This window comes from Pieris napi, chromosome 4 (assembly GCF_905475465.1).
Source record: "Pieris napi chromosome 4, ilPieNapi1.2, whole genome shotgun sequence".
NCBI lineage: Eukaryota > Metazoa > Arthropoda > Insecta > Lepidoptera > Pieridae > Pieris > Pieris napi.
In genome coordinates this window covers 2586770-2609173 of record NC_062237.1, presented here as the reverse complement: position 1 = coordinate 2609173, position 22404 = coordinate 2586770, and the positions used below count along the sequence as shown (strand labels likewise).

The 22404-nt window shown below is 33.7% G+C and overlaps 1 protein-coding gene across 9 annotated transcripts in view; it reads right to left on the bottom strand.

Annotated features, from left to right (window-relative positions):
• Positions 1-22404, bottom strand: part of LOC125048905 (tyrosine-protein phosphatase Lar) — a 362055-nt gene that overhangs the window by 44214 nt on the left and 295437 nt on the right. For all 9 annotated transcript variants that reach the window (XM_047647857.1, XM_047647858.1, XM_047647865.1 and 6 more), the window contains one exon: positions 2107-2301. In XM_047647857.1, the coding sequence (XP_047503813.1) occupies positions 2107-2301 (195 nt within the window). The remainder of the gene's footprint in view (positions 1-2106; positions 2302-22404) is intronic.

Below are 22404 nucleotides of genomic sequence, written 5' to 3'. Positions count from 1 at the left end.
ATACAGCGATAAATAGCTTGTAAAACCAAGTAACACAGCACCTTAATTTAACTATAACTGAAAAAAAACATGAAAAGTTGAACTTCGCTTACAAAACTTTCCCTTGATAATTAAATACGGTTTTTAAACGGTTCATCGCTTTACTAATTAAATGTAATTAATCTGGAACGTTGATCAAAAGACGTGACGAAATCGCTTATAAAAAGACTTATTAAACTTTTTGGGAAGGTGTCGTTTCAATAAAAATTCATTTTTCATAATCTTAAACCGTCAATTAGGAATAAAAAGTCTATATTCTGTAAAGAAAGATTTACTATTTTAATTAATACTTGGCGTTATAACGATGGTGAAATACACGAACGAAGGGAGGTTGCCAAGATTCCTGATGTGGTAACCGGGATAAATACTAATTTATAGTACTAAAAATACGGCATAGTGGGTTTTATTACCAGTTATATATGTTTTTCTTACAAAAGAGCGGTCTGTACAATCTTAATATTTATGTTATATAACGTGTTGAATAGCAGCATTTATCTAAGATACGAAGCTTAGGAAACAGATAAAATTCACGTTAATAGACGCCATTTGGTTTTTCAAAAGCTACACCCGTAAATTAATTTTTATTAGAACCGAAATGAACTAAAATTTATTAAATACAATATTTTAATGGTCTTGCCAAGATAATTAAATTTATTAAACGATAATTAACTTATTTTTGTATACGCAGTATGAATGTTAATAAAACAAAAGTTAAATTAGTCTAATTTTGGAAGTCGGTGCCATGCTTTATCTTTGATTCTTTAGTTAATTTTTTTTACTAAAATATTATTGTTGTGAATGTCGACGCTTCAGTGGACGGGATTGTGAGCAATTTGTGGTCTACTATCACATATTTGTTTTTAAACTAACCATTAAATGTGCGTATGTCAACAATCGTAAAATCTGAAAACCCGAATCACCCTACACCTCAATTATTTAGTCTGGGGGGAGGAGCAATAAAAACTACACATCAAAAACTGAAATCCTCCTTCGGTTTGAAGTTGGTTAAAATCTAGGGCTGGTGAATATAAATTTTTAATAAGCAAATTTAGTATTCTATTTTTAGCAATTTAGTACTACAATGCAATTCCCAAAATATCTAAGATTTTTGGTCTCTATATGCATCTACTACGTATATCTTATCCTAAAGTACTTTGCGGGTATCCGTATCAAGCAAATACAATTTAGCCAGTCGTTTCCCATGGCTTTCAATAAGACCCGTAGGTTGGGCGGGATTTAATAAAGTATCGGGATGACGTCTTCGGACCCCAATGTCTTTATTAACTTTGTCCGTTTCTCTCAGACGTGATTCGCTTAGATTTGATAATATTTCTCGTAACTGTCTCAACTAGTGTTCACAGGGATAACTCGCGTTTCGGAAAGGAAACTTTCTGAGCGGAAACTTGGTTACGATTGGCTGTTACCGCGAATGAGGATGGAACATTAAAAGCTTTAAAATATATTTAATAGAAAAAGTAGGGATTTTATCTCTTACTTTTAGAAAACGGGGAATCCCCTAAGATCGGGGCTAAGCTTCGAAACTAGCTCTTATGCAAGCCATTGAATATTGAAAAAAAAAGCGTGTGTACTTATGTACACGCGCTAGAAGTTATACTTCTTTGGCGTAGAATCTTTTCAAAAATGTAATTCTACGTTTGTAGAAAAAACGACACTAACAATAGAAAAAACTAAAATGTTGACTATAGCTAACTTCAGGGTGTTGGTTTTTTGTGACGGTGTGCGCGCATCGTATAAATTTACTCTCATATTTTTTCTCTAACGCGCCAAAAGAAGGATAACTTCACATAACGTTCGTAAGCCAAAGACACGCAGCAGTAGTACGCACTGGTACTAGCTGAATAGAGTGCTAACCGTCCCCCAGAGTCTATTGCAGGGGAAGTTACAAATGCGCTGCCTGCTTTTGAAATCCAGCCCTGAATTCTTCGCCTAAGATCAATTCTGGGTTTAAGATTTCTGTAAATGTTTCATTTATTTCTTAATAAGTAATTGCGTTTAGGCTATTTTTAACATTTAAGATAATATACTTGTTTGTTTACTATTACTTACCATGCATGTTATCATTTAAGATGCCGTATCTGGGATTCGAAGCGACGTCCAGTGGTAGCGAGTTGAAGAGCCACCGCACTTTCGGGGGCGGGGTTCCTGTCGCCTGACAGGGCAGTGTTGCGATGTGACCAACTTCAACCACCAGGGTCGTTGATGGGGGCGATATCGACGGGAATCCGGGGGGTGTTTTCTCAGCTGTGAAAAGAAATAAGATTAGTCTAAGGCCTACAACGCACTAGCGGCTGTCCGCAATGCGGTGTGCCGCTGCGGCAGGCCGCGGTATATACGGTCCGCCGTAGCGGCATGCCGTATTCCGGCTAACCGTCCCTATTGCGGTCCTATTGCGGTCTGCCGCAATCGTCACTCGTCAGTGCTTCTTGAAATATTACAAATTCAAATTTAATGACGTGGAATAAGTGATACATGTATCTTATGTTCCATAATAAACATATTTTATTTTTTTATTTTTACTCTTTTAAAATAGGTTTACAATATTTTGTTTACATTTGTTAAATAATTATATGTGATGACGTAGGTAGGACGGCTAACCGCGCCGAGTGCGTGGAGGGGACGCGGCGCGCCGCATCATTCAACCGGTGCGGCTCGCCGCAGCTCCAGATCAACCGGAGCGGTTGACGGTTGACCGCAAGTCAGTGCGTTGTTATCGTGCGGTTTCATGTAATAATCGATGTGCGGCCAGCCGCTAGTGCGTTGTAGGTCTAAGACCTACGACGATATAACGACCTACGACCTAAGAACATAAGATACATGTATCACTTATTCCACGTCATTAAATTTGAATTTGTAATATTTCAAGAAGCACTGACGAGTGACGATTGCGGCAGACCGCAATAGGACCGCAATAGGGACGGTTAGCCGGAATACGGCAGGCCGCTACGGCGGACCGTATATACCGCGGCCCGCCGCAGCGGCACACCGCATTGCGGCCAGCCGCTAGTGCGTTGTAGGCCTAATACTCGAAGTTAGCCAATGCCTGTTTAGTGTTCTAATTTTTAGAACAAAAATAGTAAAAAGTGTGTTGCTAAAAATTAAGTTTTTTTTTATATAACAGCGGGCAAACGGGCAGAAGGCTCCTCTGATGTTGAGTGATAACGCCGCCCATAGACGCTCACATTGCCAGAAGGCTCGCAAGTGCGTTGCCAGCCTTTTAAGAATAGGGAAGGGAATAAGGAATTCTAAATAGTCCTATAATTTAGACTCATTTCCACATATTTTTCAATCTATTTTTTACAGCTGGTAATCAGCCCTCTCAACATGCAATTTATGAAGACGTAGACATTTTCCACCTTGCTAAAGATAATATATATTAATATTTGACTTCATTTAGCAGTAGTAATAATTAAGTTTTTCTTTAAAATAATTGTTGTTGTAGTTTGTTTTATGTTTAATTTAAGGTTTCTTTTTTAAATTGACTTATGTTGTCTGTTTCGTATATTTTGTTTAATAATGAAATCTGTTTTGGCTTTGTATATTGTCTAAGGTTTTTCTTTTATAATATATGTGTACCTATAAGATAAGTTATAAATTACGCATTCGGCCACCGATAGACTGCTTCCCCCTTGATTTGATATAGTATATTTTAAAAATTGAAATTTAACACACCTAAAAAGTCACAAAAATACATTTAATTTCCTCAGATTCGTCTTAAACTTTAATAACGCATGTCACCGTCTAAATCCCGCAAACGCGAGAATCACGTGGAAATCTTAAAACTCCAGTGAAATATAGTGAAATGTTAATTCCCCGAATGAAATTCCCCTCACAGTCGAACCAAACGAGATTTGATTAAGCAACAAGACTGACATTATTTCCTCTTTAAGATATATATTACGTTGAGAATTTGGCCAAAATTGCTAAGAACTTTTCGTAGCGGATTAAATTTTCTTGGGTCTCAATTAATTGAGTAAATATTGAAGGCGGAAAACGCAGTCTAAGATAAAGTGATTTCAATGAGGTTGAGAATTGCTTTCAGTCTGGTTATGGGCATCTTGATAAATGAAACCAAAATGCAATTTTCTCATGTAGGAAACAAATGAATGTCATCTAAATTCACATTTACTGCCAGTTCTGGAAATCATAATTCAGAATCCATAATTTCTTGTATTTCATCTTCCTTTTATTGCCAAGTATTGAAAATTCATAGTGGTTTCAGTGTGCGACTCTCATTCCTGGGGTCGTAAGTTCGATCCCCGGCTATGAACCAATGGACTTTCTATGTGCGAATTTAACACTCGCTTGTAAGGCGAAGGAAAATATCGCGAGGAAACCGGCTTGCCTTAGACCTTAAAAGGGGGTTGGGTAGGTTCGCCTGGAATATATCGCTTGTTAGAAATAAGGCCGCCCGTTGCCTCCTTAATTTATGTTATCTGAATATACACATATTTGGTATGCAACAAAGTATAAATATATAGGAATGAACGCACTTTAATTAGCAAAATAATAATAAACCAATGCCGCTACAACCTTCTTTTAGATCCGGGCCTCAGATTTCAGAATGTTTCATGATCATTTGTCAATCTAACAGGCAAGTAGGTGATCAGCCTCCAGTGCCTGACACAAACCGTCCAGTTTTTGAGTCCCAAACGTAGTAGTCATTTGAACTATAAGACATAGAAACTTTAAAGCTCCATACGCCTCGAAATCAAACCTTAACCCTTAACCAATAAGGCACAAAATACGACACAGGATAATTTAATTGGGTAATAACGTATGTAGGCCATTATCGGGTTTCGTGGGCTTCGCTAATATAACTCGAACCGCACAGTAATCGTTTCTGTTTCGTAATAAGAACACGTGTGGTCTTAACGGCTTATCACTGTTTGAGGTGGAAGACGTATTAATGACTTTGGTACTTGTTTTGTAAATTTAGCCTGTATTTTGAGTTAATAAGGGTATTAGAGAAATGTCGCTTAAGACCTTTTGAGGAACGAATAACGACGCAGTCTCTAATGCTACTTAAATGTTTAAAACGGTGCTTAAATCGCGATACATTTATAAAATATTAATATTTATGTCGAAGCAATGGCGCTTGTACCAGCCGCTTGAAATTATAATTTATTAACATCAATATAAAATTAGTTCAAAACCATTAATTTATTTGATTTGTCAATATGTTTATCGACCATTGAATAGTCGTTAATGTATAGACCTAGCAACATTGACAAATTTAATAAACCATTCGTATTAACGGTTTTGAATTTGACTTTGATGTTATTAGATTATAATGACAATGACAGCTGATACTAACGCCAATGCTGCGACATTTGTAATAATGACTGAAGTTATTATTACTACAGACTATCAAAACGTCTATTAATTTGTAGATCTATTAATATTGTCAAATCAAATAAACTACTTAACGGTTTTTAATTAATTTCATTTTGGTGTTTTTTGTCATTTCGGGTACTCCATTTAGATTACAGATGCTCCAATATGAATATACAAAAGGTTATATAGCTAAAAATAAACATGTTGTTTCTGTGCTTAGAGCGCGTCCAATTTTCTCAGAGAAGCGCCATTTACGCGTGTCTTGCGCATTCAGGGTGCGCATCACACTTGTGAGACGGATATATTTAGTTAAGGATGGATACAGCACACCGGCTGAATTCACAAGAATTGCATAATTAATAATTAGATAAAAAAACGGTTTAGGTTTTATGTTTTCTTGTTTTGTTAATATTATGTTATTAATTTAATATTTATATTAATATATAATAGTATAAATTACTGTAAAAATAGTAAATAAATAAATAAAATGTTTCATAACGAATAAACCACTTACATTTCAATACAAACATCGATTATGACGTTATATTTCCTATTTAGCCCTAAAATTACAAAGTCCTTGACAAAACTTGATCCATATCTTTAAAAATTCACAAGGGTTGAGTAATAGTGCCTTGAAATGATAGAACGGCTACTAAAATATTCAATAGGGAAAAATTGTCATACGTGTTTACCAGTACGTCGTATCAACGATGGCATAAACTTATCCTGTAATCGAGTTAGCTTGGTATAAAATACAGGTGAAGGCGATATTGGTTTATAGTAAAAAAAGGGTGCGTGTACTTATGTACGCGCGTAAGAAGTTATACTTCTTTGGCCTTATTAAAAATAGTTTTTGATTGCATGCAAATAATTAATTACAATTAAATAATCAAAGACTGGAAAAGGAGTCATTATAGTCAATAAACTTCAGTTTACATTTGAAAAATTAAATAAATAAATATTTATTATTATTCTCTTACATTAAATGTAACATAAATTCTATTATTATTCAAATGTTGTTTTTAAATTATGTCTAATGCCGTAGCATCTTCCGTGGGCAACTTCATTCTGTTAATTTTGTGTCACGGTGCGCGCGCATCGTAAAATTTCACTCTCATCAATTTTTCATAACGCGCCTAAAGAAATATAACTTCGAAAATATCGTTGCTGGAGAATATTTTTTTATATGTTATATGGTAGCTGGTGGCAGCTGATATAAAGTGATACCGTCGCCTATAGACACATAGACAGAAGCCTTTTAATAATTGTTACGCTTGAAGGACTCTAACTAAATCATGATCATGTTCAGTTGCCTGCTATGACCGAATTAACACGGAGTATAGCGCTGGACGGCCGGCAATGCACTTGCGAGACTTCTAACAATGTGAGTGTCCATGGGCGGCAGTATCACATCAGATGAGCCTCCTGCCCGTTTGCCTCCTATTACAGAAAAAAAAGTTAGTGTAGTTAAGTGATTCCCAATTCATGCGGTGGAACTCCGGATGTCTTTCAATGCCATATTCTAGAACGTCGATCAATCTTCAATCTGGTTTCAAAACCATTTTTTTTCTGAATGAAGCCTGATGAACAGCACTCAAGACGAGACTGACTATCTCTAGGTTGTAGGATTATTTCTCCTACTTCGCAAAAGAAAATGCCTTGAGAAGCAGGCCGGGGAAGACTTCCAGCTATCAAGGTGATGCGGATGAAATCTGAAGTTAACGAGGCAGGAGGGATCAACACAAAACCTCTTAAGAACACTCTCCACATAGAGACGCAATGTCTTTTGCGTGAAGAGAGAATCAAGCCAAGAGCAGAAATACATTGGAGATCGACAATTCGACATGACCTTCACTGAATTTGGTCAAAAAGAAGAAGGTACTAGGGAGCACTAGCCTAGAAATGTGAGCAGTATTCTATTTGAGATCGTACTTGAGCCTATAAAGTCTATAAATACTTATAAAAAAAATATAATACTATTAAAAACGCAACATATAATACTAAAGGAACGCTTAATGCATATTAATTGTCTATATAAACAATATAAAGCAACAAAAGTTAATATTTTATACCACAATATTACCCCTGAAGCCTCCCTCGACAGCCTTTAGAAAAAACAATATACGTAATCACATTTTGAACGCGACAAATTGTGTTACGTTGCGCACATACGAGCCGTAATATAAAGTCATTGATCGGCTGATGTTGAGATTAACTCGAAAGAATCGAGAAATAAAGTAAATGTATTGGATGTCCCGGAAATATTTAAAGTCCTTTAAATTTAAAACTACACTTACTAACGAAGTTTTAGCCTAATTAACATTTCGTTGTGATTTAACCCAACTGATAGTAGTTGAACGTTTGTCTTTTATATTTATTGAAAAATTAACAAATACGGGGAATCAATTTTGTCACATGGTTATATTTTTGTCATAAATCAGGGAGGAGTATACTCTCTTTTTCAACAAGAAAGTAGTTTTTTGAAGGTTTACAACCTCGTCGTAACATTCTTTTAAATAATGATAAAGTTTTGTTATTATCTAAAAGAGTGACAGAGTTTCTTGCCAGATTTTCATCGTTCTACACGTTCATGATCGTTAATGATGAACAGGCAAAAATGTAAAAAAATACGTAATTTATATTTTGTTTTTGATGAAAATAATTATTTTTAAAAACTAAGCGTTATTAGTCAGGAAACATTAAAGAAATTTTTGGGCTCCAATTCCAATCAACATTTGTTTTTTTTAACATAATAGGGGGGCAAACGAGCTTGCGGGACAAACCAAAAAGGGCAGTCTTCGCAGCCCATAGACACCCATTTTTAGTGGGTGCGTTGCCGGCGTATTTGATGTAAACTTACACAAAGTATAACATATATTCACAACTCACAACATATTGTATGCACTTAAAAAGTAATTTGAACTTACTGCATCGTTGGCCATCGTTTTTATACCGTTGATTAAATTGGTCGCGCTTTGTAATCCACAAACCATCTATTGGAATTTTTCATAGCTCCCAAACAAAATGCATTGCACATTGTCAAAGAGAGAATAAAACTGTTAAAACTTTTTATAAACGTCGGAGCGTACTCAATTTAAATTGAATATTATTGTATTCATAACTTTAACTCCTCGATTCACACTCGCACGAAGCTCTCGGCTCGGTTAGATTTTTGTTCGAAATAAAATCTTTTTGCAAGGTGGGTACGGTTTAATTTCGTTTAATTGCTTTACGAGAGCTGTAAATTTTACGCAAACTTGGTATTAATTACAGCCGGCTCTCAGAATAGCCGCAAATTGTAATATATTGTGCCGCTCGTTATAATTAACTGGACGTTATATCTATGACTTATGATAAGTGCTAAACTTTTCTTATTTTTAATCTTTTGTTTTAGTATATTTTCGTAGGTTTCACAACTGAGCGTTTTTCAAGGCAGTTTTTGCCACGCACCACCACTTTGTGGAACCAGCTGCCCACTGAAGTATTTCCAATTCGACTTAGGGTCCTTCAAGAAAAAAGCGTACCAATTATTAAAAGGCCGTCAGCGCAAGCCCTCTGGCATTGATTTCCATGGGCGGCGGTATTACTTAACATCACGTGAGCCTCCTGCTCGTTTGCCCAGTTTTATAAAAAAAATTAATAACAAGCTATAAAGGTGATTTCTTGATATTCGTTGTATTAATACCTTAAGGTCTTGAAAAGCGTAGCGTACGCTCCTTTCTTGATAGATCCTAAGTCGAATTTATTCAGAAGTACTTCAGTGGGCAGCTGGTTCCACATAGTGGTTGAGTTAAGTTCAAGGAAAGTGAAAAGTAAAAATTTAAATAAGAAAACCCATATTTTATGGTCTATTGAAAAATAACTATTACCCTATAATAATGGTATCCCTTTCCCATAAATATAACCTTTTCCCTCGCAACCAAAATATTAACAAGAAATCGAGATCTCAATATCCTTTGATCAATATATCTTGTTTAAGACAAGGACCTCTAATCCCCGCCAAAAAGGATCACTTTGAAGTGGAAGAAATTCAATAATACCCAGGCCTCGATGACCGATTATAGGTTAGGACATAAAATTACACCAACTCATAGTGTGTCCCCATTTCTCAAAGTACCATTAAATCATTGATAATTCGGATCTGAAAATCCATATAATTTATCTACAATCCATATGTATGCGAGAGAGTTTGTTTGTGCAATGTCCGAGCGGAAGTGAATTTGTCTTCTCGTCTTTAATGTACATAATGAAGGTCTTAATTATAAGGTAAAACGTGCGTCGAGTTCTTTTAACCATAATTTATTTATTTAGAAAAACGTTTAAACTCACTTATATAAAAATACAAAATATTTATTAATCGAAACGCCAATTTGGTAAAAAAAACCAGTGGCGCTACAACCTTTTTAGGTCTGGGCCTTAGATTTCTGTATCTGTTTCTCGATCGTGTTTCAATCTAATAGGCAAGTAGATGATTAGCCTTCTGTGCCTGACACACGCCGTCGACTTTTTGTCACTCACGATGTTGTTGGGAATCGAACCTACGACCTCGGGGATGAGAGTCGCACGCTGAACCCACTAGCCAACACTGCTCGAATTGGAAGGTTTACAGACTTAATATGGGAGAGAGAATGCGTATAGGGAGTTTATTTGTGTAATTGAAGCATGTGTGTTAAAATAGGCTTGATTAAGTGACATTAACATTTACAATTTTTTTTTATTACCACGCACGCTGTAAAGCACGCGAAACGTGGGTTAAATTTAAAATTATGTAAAATAATTGTACATTTATAATAATACATAACTTTAATCCGGTTAAAAAGTGTTTTCTTTAAGCAGTGCAGTAATTTGCTACCACGGAGTCGGGAGCACCGCAACGGTCAGCAGTGACCAAGCGATTGGAAGAGGAGAAAATGTCCAATCAGATGTTAGATTATATGATTTCTGTCTATCACTGTGTTAACCTACTATACGTATTCCATTTCAATTTGAAAATAACGCCGATATAACCTGCATTTAATATCGCAATAGCTGCCGGGCAGATATTTGTATGACCGCATCTAGTGATTGGAATCTCATATCCGTTATCTTACCACGAACTAAGCAATACTAAGATTCCTTTTTATTAAAATAAAATGAAGACCGAGGTACAAACGAACACAACTATGAATATATTATCTATACTTAATGCTCACATGGTGTAAGATTAGAATAGATAGACAAGTATGAAAAAAATTAGGCATGGAAATTAAACTTAAAAAAAATAAAAATAGACGACTAGAAATTGCGTTAAAACTCTGAATTTTCTTAGAATATTTAATAATAATAAAAATAACTATATAACACACTTACAGACGATAAAGTTATTTTTTTTCTTACGTACTTATTGTAAATTTGTATCCGCATACCGTTTAGTGCGTGTTCATAAAAAACCATAATAAAACGACCGCTAGCTACTGCAATTAATTAGTCAACTTTATCTAGATTAAAGCCAACACGACGCACTCTTGTAATGGCTTCATACCGAAATGTTGTTTAGTTTACTGCTAGCGTAATAACATTTTCGTAATATTATGTTATTATAATTTCATAGTCCTAAATGAAGTTAAAGAATGTGCTGGGGCCATTTACTACTACGTCTAAAACATTATTAGAACTTACAGTGGTATTTTCTTGTGTGTTTTGCGGAGTTTAATACAAATGATGGAATTTTTACGATTTAATTCCAAATAATCACAACTAAGTATTCCTTTAGCCATGTCATCTTTGTTCCACAAAGTGTGTACCGCGGCACAGATGTACCGTGGTCATTAGTTGGTGTGCCGCGTAAAATACGGTTATTTTATAAACATACTACCTGACCCGGCAAACGTTTGTTTTGCCATGTATATCATTTCTAGGAAACTTTTTTAGTTCAATAAAAATAACTATCTACAATAATAAAAAATAGAGCTTGATCATAGAGGGGTGAAAATTAGGGGTTGTGTGTATTTTTGTATGAGTATCATAAAAAAATAAAAACAAAAAACAATCTAAAAAATAACCATAATATTTTTGGAGTGGACACACCTTATCATCAAGGGATTTTAAAGATTCCCTCTGATTCTCAGACTTACTGCAGAAAAATTTCATTAACATAAAAAGTAATCATAAAATAATTAAAACTTAAAAAAAGAGAAATTTATCTACTTTTTTTGCATTTAATTTTTGAAATTTAAAATTGCAATTCTGGCGGATATATTTTCTCACTTAAATGAGCTCAAGGGAACGCCAATGGACAAAGAGATGAGAGTCGCCCTATCAACTGTATTCCAATTTAGACCATGTTCAATTAAACAGGCTCATGTTTCATATTAAATGCCTTTTCTGCCATTTAAAGTTATTACTTAAAACTGATTTTTAATTAGTGGTGTACCTCCAAAAAATTTAGTTTCCATGTACCCTACCTTGAACGCAAAAAGTTTGCAGAACACTGATTTAAGCAATATGAGCCCAAACCATCGTGAATAGTTCTATGATATAAGTAATGTAATAATTAATTTTATTTTTATTATGAATTTTATTTAATAATAATAAAAATATTTCGTAATGAGTCCCTTATAGTCTGCATAAATTGAAATACTAAATTGTCTTCAACATAATTTGTAGTTTAAGCTTACATACATTTCATATTCATTCTAAAAGTTTGTTTGATTTTTTTTTATCTCTTCGCGTTTGTTATGTTTGCCTAAAGTGCTTGTCAATTAAATCTTGTCTTTTATTTCTCTTGTATCAGTGTGCTGAGAGTTGGCAAGCTTTTTATAAATCAATAAATAAAAGACTGATCTCTTTTAGAATGAATGTGAATGTAAAATTTTAGCGATAAGGACTATTAAAGTTACGTGTACGCATTTTTTGTTATTAATACTAGTGTAGTAAAAACAAAAAAATAAGAACAGTTTTGTTTAGTACCACGTGTTAATCTCGGGGCCTAAGCCATTAAGCGAAGGATGCTTTATGGCTATATAACGCTTCAATCAAAAAAACTTACAAGTTTACTCTTTACAAAAAATAGACCCACAAATGTCTTAAGTTTAAGCAATTCACCTATAATTCACAGGCAATTTAAAATGTAATACGGGCGCAACGTGCAGCGCTGCGGTCGCTAAATTATAGCAAACGTGGGTAATTGCTATTCTATTATTTACACATGACATAACAGTTCATAATTGATAATACGAACGATTCAAAACATTGTTAAATGTTCTGTTATTAATTTTTGACGTTAATAAATGCGTTTTTCGAACATTATAATGACAGACATGTTTGTATACATAAACCCCATAAGTAGTGTCGTAGCGATTATAGTAGATTGTTTTTTAAATCACTTAGCATTAGCCTACACACACAACGATTATTTTGCCGGTAACCAAATTACGTTTTTCGGACATTATGATATCGACAGACATGTTTATGTACATAAACCCCATAACTGTATCGTAGTGATTATAGTGAGAGTGACCGCTATTTCCCAGATGAGACACTTTTTCTCTGATATTTTATAAATCAATGAGCATTAGCCTTCACACACAACGATTACTTAGCCGGACACCGAATTGCGTTTTTCCAACATTATGATATCGATAGACATGTTTATGTATATAAACCCCATAAGTAGTATAGTGGTGATTATAGTGACAGTAACCGCTATTTCCCAGATGAGACCCTTTTTCTCCGATATTTTTTAAATCAATTAGCATTAACCATCATACAACGATTACTTAGCCGGTAACCGAATTGCGTTTTTCGAACATTATGATATCGACAGACATGTTTATGCATAAACTAATGGCTAACGATGTTTTACGAGTAGTCTTGTAAAAATAATTTTGTTTGAGATACGGATTAACATTGAATATCTATTAAAAATTTAGGTAAATATATAAATAAATTTGTTTATCGGATACAAGTTAAATCAAAAACTGTACCATGAACATATTCACCACTAAGCCACAGACGCGGTCTGTCATGTGGCTCCGATACGTCTGCTTCTATTACAAATATTGGTTTCAGCAGTAACATACTTTTGTAGCGTTTTAGAAATCATATCAAGGCAAAGTAGTTTTGTGTTAATTAATTAATTACAAGTCTGCAAAATCTAAAGTTAAGCCCACGAGAAAAGCGCTTCGAGTTCAAAAGCATAAATTACGTAATTACCTACACAAACTGAAAACATATTTGTGGCTGTCCCACGCCCCAATGTTGCATTATGGGACCACACACGCGTTAAGAAATATTAAGTATGTAATATAATAACTTTCTCCTTACATTACAAGAGGTTAATTAAAATTTTCAAAGCAATCTTCGACATTGAGAAGCCCTTAATAACACACAAAAATTGTTTTCATTCTGAGAGTTAATTAATTTTCTCGTATAAGTCGAAATTGTATCTTTACATGAAAAGCAATATTATATGTATCGTAAAAACACTGTTTTAACAACTTGTAAATAGGATTTTTTATAAAAACTCCATCATTTAACAAACTATAATTTATTTATTTTCAAAATACTAGTTTTATAAACAATACAATTCACGGAATAAAAAGGTGTTAGAAAAATATAATGTGTACCTACCTAACTAATAATAATAACAAAATAATGTGTACCTACACCTGCTGTATTGCACGCGAAATTTTGGGATAGTTTTATAATAGTTATTGTTAGGGTTAAGTCTGAAATCATACACGAATTCTAGGAATAATCGAAAAGTTACAAAAAATCTTTTTTTATAAGGTATTAAGCCACATCTTATTACTTTGATGCATGAAAATACTATAAAGCTCGTCTTTCTTTTCCAAGAAAGCTGTGAAAGCTCAACCAGAGGTTTTCAAGTCAACATTCAACTTAAAATAAAACATTACAGTGTTTATGGGTGATTCCTGAATTTTATAAAAAACACGGATCCACGGATAAAATTAATTATTTCCAGAACACAATAAACCGGAATTCAAAAGCTCAAATATTAATTTCCTTTTATTCATGATTTTGCACATTTTTAATAGTTCTAGTATTTTGTAATAATGAACAATACGGTCATACTAGCGAGGACGAGAAACTTTTTGAATACGTATTTTCACAATGGTGCAGCACAGATTTTATATATTTATGTAGTTTTAATTAGAGAACATTTTCATCAAAAGATTTTTTTAAACTTGCTATAGAAATAGCTATTAAAATGTTTATTTAAAAAAAATCATAATCAGCGGTTTAGTAAATAAATAACGTTTCAAAAATCACGTACATCAATATGTTATTTCAACAGTTTTAACTTATTCCCATTACATCGACGATAATTAAAAACTTCATTGATATTTCAGATTTCACATAAGTTACCAATACTTTAGTACAAATTATTAATATAGAATTCGTTTAGAATTCGTTTCGAATGATATGGAAAAAGCCACAGATAGTGGCTTTTTCCATATCATGATGTCAAAGCGTTTATTAATACCGAATCCAATAAGTCATAGGATCGAATTCAAGTAAAGAAATATTCCTTAATCCAAATGAAAGGGAATTCGAACAATGAAATGGAAATTCAGCGCAGGTCGGGTTTCTTTATTGTGAAATATATTAGAAGGGTGTTTGGTTTCTGGTGCGAGTTACTTGACACTCAACCCTAACTGGAGTAGGACAAGATTTCACGTATAATTCCTCCGATATACGAAGCTAAATATATATGATACAGAATATCAAATTAATATAAACTCTTCACGCTATTTCTGAATATTATTTACACTTTTGCATGCTAATACTATGAGAAAACTTAATTAAGAGGACCACGGGTGGCTTTATGAAGAAGTCTCTGCCAGGCTTCCCTTGTAAGGTAGCGTAATGAGGAGGATATTATAGTAAAGCGAATACTACTTTAATTAATACATAATACTGTATAAATGTTCATGCCGAAGACATATAATTTAACATCCTATCGATAGATTCCTGTATGGATTTTGTCTTTACATTTCTACATCTGCTTATTACTAAATACTTAATACTCTCCCTCGTTACAGATGAACGCATTTTGACCGTGACTCACCGATAACCAGATTGAGCATTCTGATAAACGAACTAGGTTTATTTTTTTTTAACTCTTCGTGTTATTATGTTTGCCTATATGTGCTTGTCACAATACATATGGTATTTTGTTTTTCTTGTACCAATGTTTCAAGTTGTGTGCCAGGCGTTGGCAATCTTTTATAAAAAAATAAATACTAATTTGTAATAAAGAGATGCAGAAACGGCGCTATGGGGCAGCGAGCTAACGTGAGGGCCGGTCAAAACGGGCAGTTGGAATAAAGTGCCAATTGCCGTCCAACGCCTGGAGCCTCACCAGTGGGTCGCCGGCAATGGTCCCCCATTGAAGGCTTGCAGAATGACGGATGTAGCAGACATTGTTTCTTTGGCTATTTTTTGTCAAAATCAATCCGTTCTCTGAGACTTATTCTGGTTTAATTGATTTATTATTATTTAATAAACCGTCTAGCTAATACTGATGCGTGTGTGTAAGTACGAAGAAATCATATTATTTATTTTAAAAAAAGCAAAGAAGAGAACAGTTTTCTGAAGGAGTTTCATTCCATAGAGGCACCTCTGCTTGGGAAGAAGATCAATTTATTACTTTGTTCCGTGTTTAGTTTTAGGATGATGGCATGACTTGATGTATGTTCTCGTTTCACGAAAATATATTCTTAAAATGTTGCATATTCTTTACCGTATTACCAAATATTTCTATATAAACTAGCTGACCCGGCAAACGTTGTTTGCCATGATTATTATTTCTAGGAAACATTTTTTAGTTCAATAAAAATAACTATCTACTATAATAATCAATAAGGGTAGATCGTAGATAGGTGAAAATTAAGGGTTGTATGTATTTTTATATGCTGTATCATAAAAACTGTTGTAAAAAACTAAAAAAATAAGGGGGATGAAAAATAGATGTTGTCCGATTCCCAGACTTACTGAATATGCATAAAAATTTCATAAGAATAGGAGGAGTTTCGGAGGAGTATGGGAACGAACATTGTGACACGAGAATTTTATATATTTGATATTAGATTATTAGTTCGAACTTTGTTTAGACAGTTATATAACTCCTGTCCAAGAGCAGCGTCGGCTTAGTGGCTTCAGGATGCGACTCTCATCCCTGAGGTCGTAGGTTCGATCCCCGGCTGTGCACCAATGGACTTTCTTTCTAAGTGCGCATTTAACATTCGCTCGAACGGTGAAGGAAAACATCGTGAGTAAACCGACATGTCTTAACCCAAAAAAGTCACGGCGTGTCTCAGGCAGGCTGATCACCGACTTGCCTATTAGATTTAAAAATGACCATGAAACAGATTCACAAATCTGAGGCCCAGACCTTGAGGTTGTAGCGCCACTGATTTATATAACACCTGTATATTTCAGCCAATGCACAAAGCTTTAATAAGAAAGCAGCTTTTTAGAGTAAAATTCTGGGTACACCGCTTTATAAAACGTATTTCACGGATATAACGACATCTCGTTATATCTATTAACATCTAGGCCACCGCCTAGTTGAATAGATTTCCTGGAACGTGTTGCAACCACAGATAATTGTCGATATCATTATTTTCACTGTACTTGTTAGGTGTCGAACGTTATTTGTGGTACTTGAATTATAATTACTGTGAATGTGTCATACTTGCGTTTGTGAAAATAGATATACCATTCCCTCGCACTTTCGCAAATTTGATGAGTTTCATTTATCTAATGTATGAACTATTGACCTTCATAACTAACTCTGTGGAGTGTATTTAGGATAAAAAAGCCAGTTAGGTTTGGTATGATAAAATAAATAAAAAATTTACTTGATGCATTTTCAGCATTACATCCAAAACATTATTGAAATTGTTTATTATATTACAAAAATAATTGGAGTCAATTTCTACATATTAAATTTCAATAAATAATCATTTTGGACTATGTTAGTCCGTCTGTTCGCGATAAATTCAAAAACGGATTTTCACCAATATCTAGAGGGATTCATGGCGAAGGTTTACGTGTACAAAATTTAAGACGAAAGCAAAGCTGCTTAAATATAAACCAATATAATTGAAGCGGCTGAAAAAGCTAAAACATGTAGGGGTCCGAATATGATTTTGTCCCATTCGGTGTCGAAACCCTTGGTCCGTGGGGTCCTAGCGCTATAAGGCTTTTTGAGGAAGTAGCAAAAGGGTTAGTCGACATCATAGGAGACCGAAGAGCTGGCAGCTACCTCGGACAAAGAATCAGTCTAGCTATTCAAAGGGAACGCTGTCAGTATCTTCCTAAGAACCTTGCCTAAAGGGATTCCTTTTACTTATATATTTTATTTATTATATTTAAAGGTTAGTTATTATTTTTTTTCGTTCCTACAGTCGTTAATTAAGTGATAACGTAACGTTCACACTCCAATCAAAATCTAAAGACCCTTCCTTTAAACCGTCGTTATATGCTCCTGCTTCGATTTCGATTTTAGATTTAATGACGCACAACAAAACACGAGTTATCAATGATATCAAATCCGGGACACAATTTATGTTTAAAGGTTATCTTACCGTATCCTGAGGCAAAAAATACATTTTGAATGGGATTATATCTTGGGTATATTCAACATTTTCCTTTTATCTAAGATATTTCGTTAGTTTTTTTATGCAAATCTTTACTTTTCCTTGTTACCATTATAACATTCTTATATCTAATAGGGTATGGGACGGGTATGGTTTGATCTGTCTGTGTATTTTCTGGAATATTCTTCTTTTAAACACTATATGCACAATAAAAATAATAAAAAACATATGTGTGTACTTATGTACACGTGTTAGAAGTTACACTTTGGCGTGACAAGATAAAAATCATTTTAAATTTTTTATCTTTCGCCTTATTCTACGTTTGTAGAAAAAACGACACTAACAATAGAAAAAAGGTATTTAATACATTGAAAGTTTTATTTTAACGCATTATCTAGTAAAATAAAGTATATTTAAATATCACAAAAAATATTTCTATATAATTGAAGAAATGGACATTTTTAATTTTAAAATGTTGACTATGCTAACTTCGGGGTGTCGGTTTTTTGTGACGGTGCGCGTGCATCGCAAAAATTTACATCGTCAAAATTTTTCCCTAACGCGCCAAAAGAAGTATAACTTCAATAGGTAATCATAGCATACATACAACATTTATATTTGTATTATATGAGTGCAAGTACCTTATACGCGAATTTGGCGCGTACTGTATAACACGGATTTGAAAATACTTTGTTGCGTGGGATTGCGTGTAAAATACTTTGTAACGCGGAAATTCCTATATTATGCGGGTTTTGCGTACATCATATTTTGCGTTGCAGAATATGTATATAACATAACAAACTAAAAATTATAACTAGCAGAGAGCTAAAAGCTTAACACATCTACGCTACGATTGCCAGTTTGTATTAAATAAAACCTGCCACAGTATTATTTATTACAATATACCTAAAAAATCCAAAAAAGCCTCATTACTCCAGACAATGATTCACCGGCAGTGACATTCATTCATTTACGCAATAATGGATGAAGTCAAGAGAAAACGTATCCATAAAAATGGATTCTGCGCGAGTGTACTTTATCCAATTTATCTGAGAAATGTACAAAGGCAATGAGTTGAGATATTGACGTCTTTACCGCAAATCGAGTTATGCTCATTGTGAGCGGGATATTTCCCGCCAAATTTCAGAGTAAAAATCTCTGACGTCACAGAAAATATATATCAGATGGCGCTAAATACAAGGATTCCCTTAAAAATAAGGTTAATTGAACCATCAGTTAGCTATAGGTATATGGAAATAAATAAAAAAGGCTTTATTTATAACATCCTATTTTAAAAAGAATGTAAATAATACAAAGTCTTTGGAAAGTAGTAGGTATCTTCAGTTTAATTCTATTAACAATAGAAATTAGGACCTACGCAAATATCCAATACCATGTAATACTTATACTTTCTTACTATTAATAATGTACAAGTCTGAATTAGTTTAAACATATTTTGTCTCATTATTTGCGACACGGCAATAAGAACAGAATCAAGAATAGTGAATTAATAACAATGCACTAAAATTATCAACTATAAAATTCAAAATACAAAAATCATTTAATCATATATCAACGACTAACATCTAATATATAAAATTCTCGTGTCGCGGTGTTTGTAGTTAAACTCGTCCGAAACGGCTTGACCGATTTTCATGAAATTTTGTGTGCATATTGGGCATGTCTGAGAATCGGACAACATCTATTTTTCATCCCCCTAAATGTTAAGGGTAGTCCACCCCTATATTGTTTTTTCTAATTTTTAGATAATTTTTTTTATGATACAGCCTTAAAAAATACATACAACCCCTAATTTTCACCCCTCTACGATCAACCCCTATTTTTTTATTATAAATTATATACATGGCAAAACAACGTTTGCCAGGTCAGCTAGTACCTAAGATATAATAAGTTATGTTAGTCGCTCTACAGCAGCGGAGCTATCAATGAAAATTGTTACAATACCGGGAAAATTATTTTAAGGGCTTCCTTCCGTTCGATTAATTTCGCTATCTTGAAACCAGGAACTACGGATTCGAATTGAAAACTTATTTAAGTAATAGTTGATAGATTTAAATAATTTAATATAATCCAATTATCTAAGACAAATTTATCGAAGCGTCGACAAATTTACACGCCATTGAAACTGAATATTCGATGGAAATCATATTATATCCACGAGTATATATTCATTCAGCAGTTATCAAGTACCATATACAAGGCAACCGTGGATGGTGAAGTCGGGTTATGTAGGCTTGGTCGAATCCAGGACGTACTAGAGAAGGGAAAAGTATCCATAACCAACGAGTATGTGTGTCGTGGATCAGGCGAGAGAGGTATGTCGAACGGTAGCAAGTGAATATCTATGGTCTCTGCCTACCCCTTTGGGACACAGGCATGAATATATAAATAAATATATATTTATTCATAAAAAGGAAGAAAATATATATGACTAGCTGGTGCCCGCGACATCGTCTGCGCAGGATTAGTATTTCTAACTACTTTGACTATTTGAGATAAACATTTTCATCATACATATATAGATGAGATAGTTAAATAGCTCGCAGATGGTAGATTTTTTCCTACTTACTTGATATTTTGGTAAATTCACCCAATATCTTTATAAATAATTGTAGCCTATGTGAGTTTCTGATGTATAAGCTATATTACTGTAAAGTTTATTGTAATCAATTCAATAGTTTTCACGTGAAAGAGTAACAAACATTATTCCATACTTACAAAAATTCGCGTTTATTATATTTGTATATAAATAATATTAATGACACAGTATATAAAGATGTCGGTTATGTTCGAAACAGCATTTTAAAGGCGTCTTGTTATGTATTGTACCTACACCAGTTTTAAGGAAATAAATTATTATAACAAAAGTTAATTAAGTAACTAGGTAATGTCGTGAAGTTTCCCATGAATTTCTTAACTTGATTTTATATTAAAATTATTATGCCAACGATAACAGTGTGATAGCCATAAAGCCTTACCGCGAGATTATTTTTAAGACGAGCAAAGGAATCACTCTGCATATTCATGGGACTTACACGTATGAAATGCATAATTAACTTGACACGACACCGACACTGGCTTAACAAAGCTTACGGGCGTGTGCCATTTAAGGCTATATATTATATAGTTTTAAGACTTATTATCGCGTATAAAGTTGCTGTTTATGTTCTTATGTTAAGTCTTAGTACATATATTGCATTATATATAACATATACGCGATAAGAGTAAATGGTAGGCTCAACATACGTCGAAGCTTTACAATTTCTGTTACTGAAACTTAAAACATTCAATCGTTTAATTGCATTTGATTGTTACAACAAAGTATTTATTTTATTATTATTGTATTTTGCCTAGATCTAATATATGAAATCCTCGTGTCTCAATGTTCGTTCCCATTCTACTCCGAAACGGCCTTTTTTAGTATAGTAGATAGATATTTCTATTGAACTACAAAAATGTTTCCTAGAAATAATATACGAGAACATGGCAAAACAACGTTTGCCGGGTCAGCTAATCTAAAATATAACCAATTATTCAAAAGAGAATATGCACTGACCTAACCTAATAACGAAGGATTTTCCTTTTTGTTATAGTTTTTAGGTTTTTGTATATACATACTTCTTTTAAATCTATTCTACTTCTTGTAATTTTATGTGTAAACTATCCCCAAATAAACAACGAGCGATTTCTGCGGTTACAATCAGTACAATGACGTCAAAGAGAAATCGAGCTATTTGTATGTTCCCAAGTGATTACAAGATCTGAACATCAGATTCAGTCCTCTAGAGAAGTATAAGAAAATGTTTTACTAACATTAATAGAATGCGTAAATTTCTAAGCTATAGAGACAGTGGTTTCAAGGAATTCTTTTACCTAGATAATCTTTTTCCATCCTTTAATATTTAAAATTCTGTTTCGACATGAAATTCCTTTCTAGTAACAAAGTGCTTTCGACAGACTTCTAGATAAAGCGGAAATTTATCTTACAGTTACTTTTTCATTTTTTAACTGCAGTTTTTCTTGTAATTAACTGCGATTCGTGATTCCTTGAAAGCTAACGAAGTACATTAATCACGTCGAGGTCTTCCTATTTTCAGATAATACATTAAAATAATATACAATTATTTGAAATTCTGTAGGCTAAATTACAAGTTGTTGAATTTTTTTTTTAAATAAATGTTACATTTTAATTTTATTTACGTTGCTTTGAAGATTTAGCTGTCCGTTGCACAATTATTTGTATTGTAGTGAAGTGTTAACACAGAAAAGAAATAAAACTCTATTTCTTATTTCTTGAAATTTTCTTTGTGCAGATGTGCAAATTAAAAACTCGCTCGTACCGTTAAGGATAACATCGCGAGGAAACCGGCATGTCTTAGAG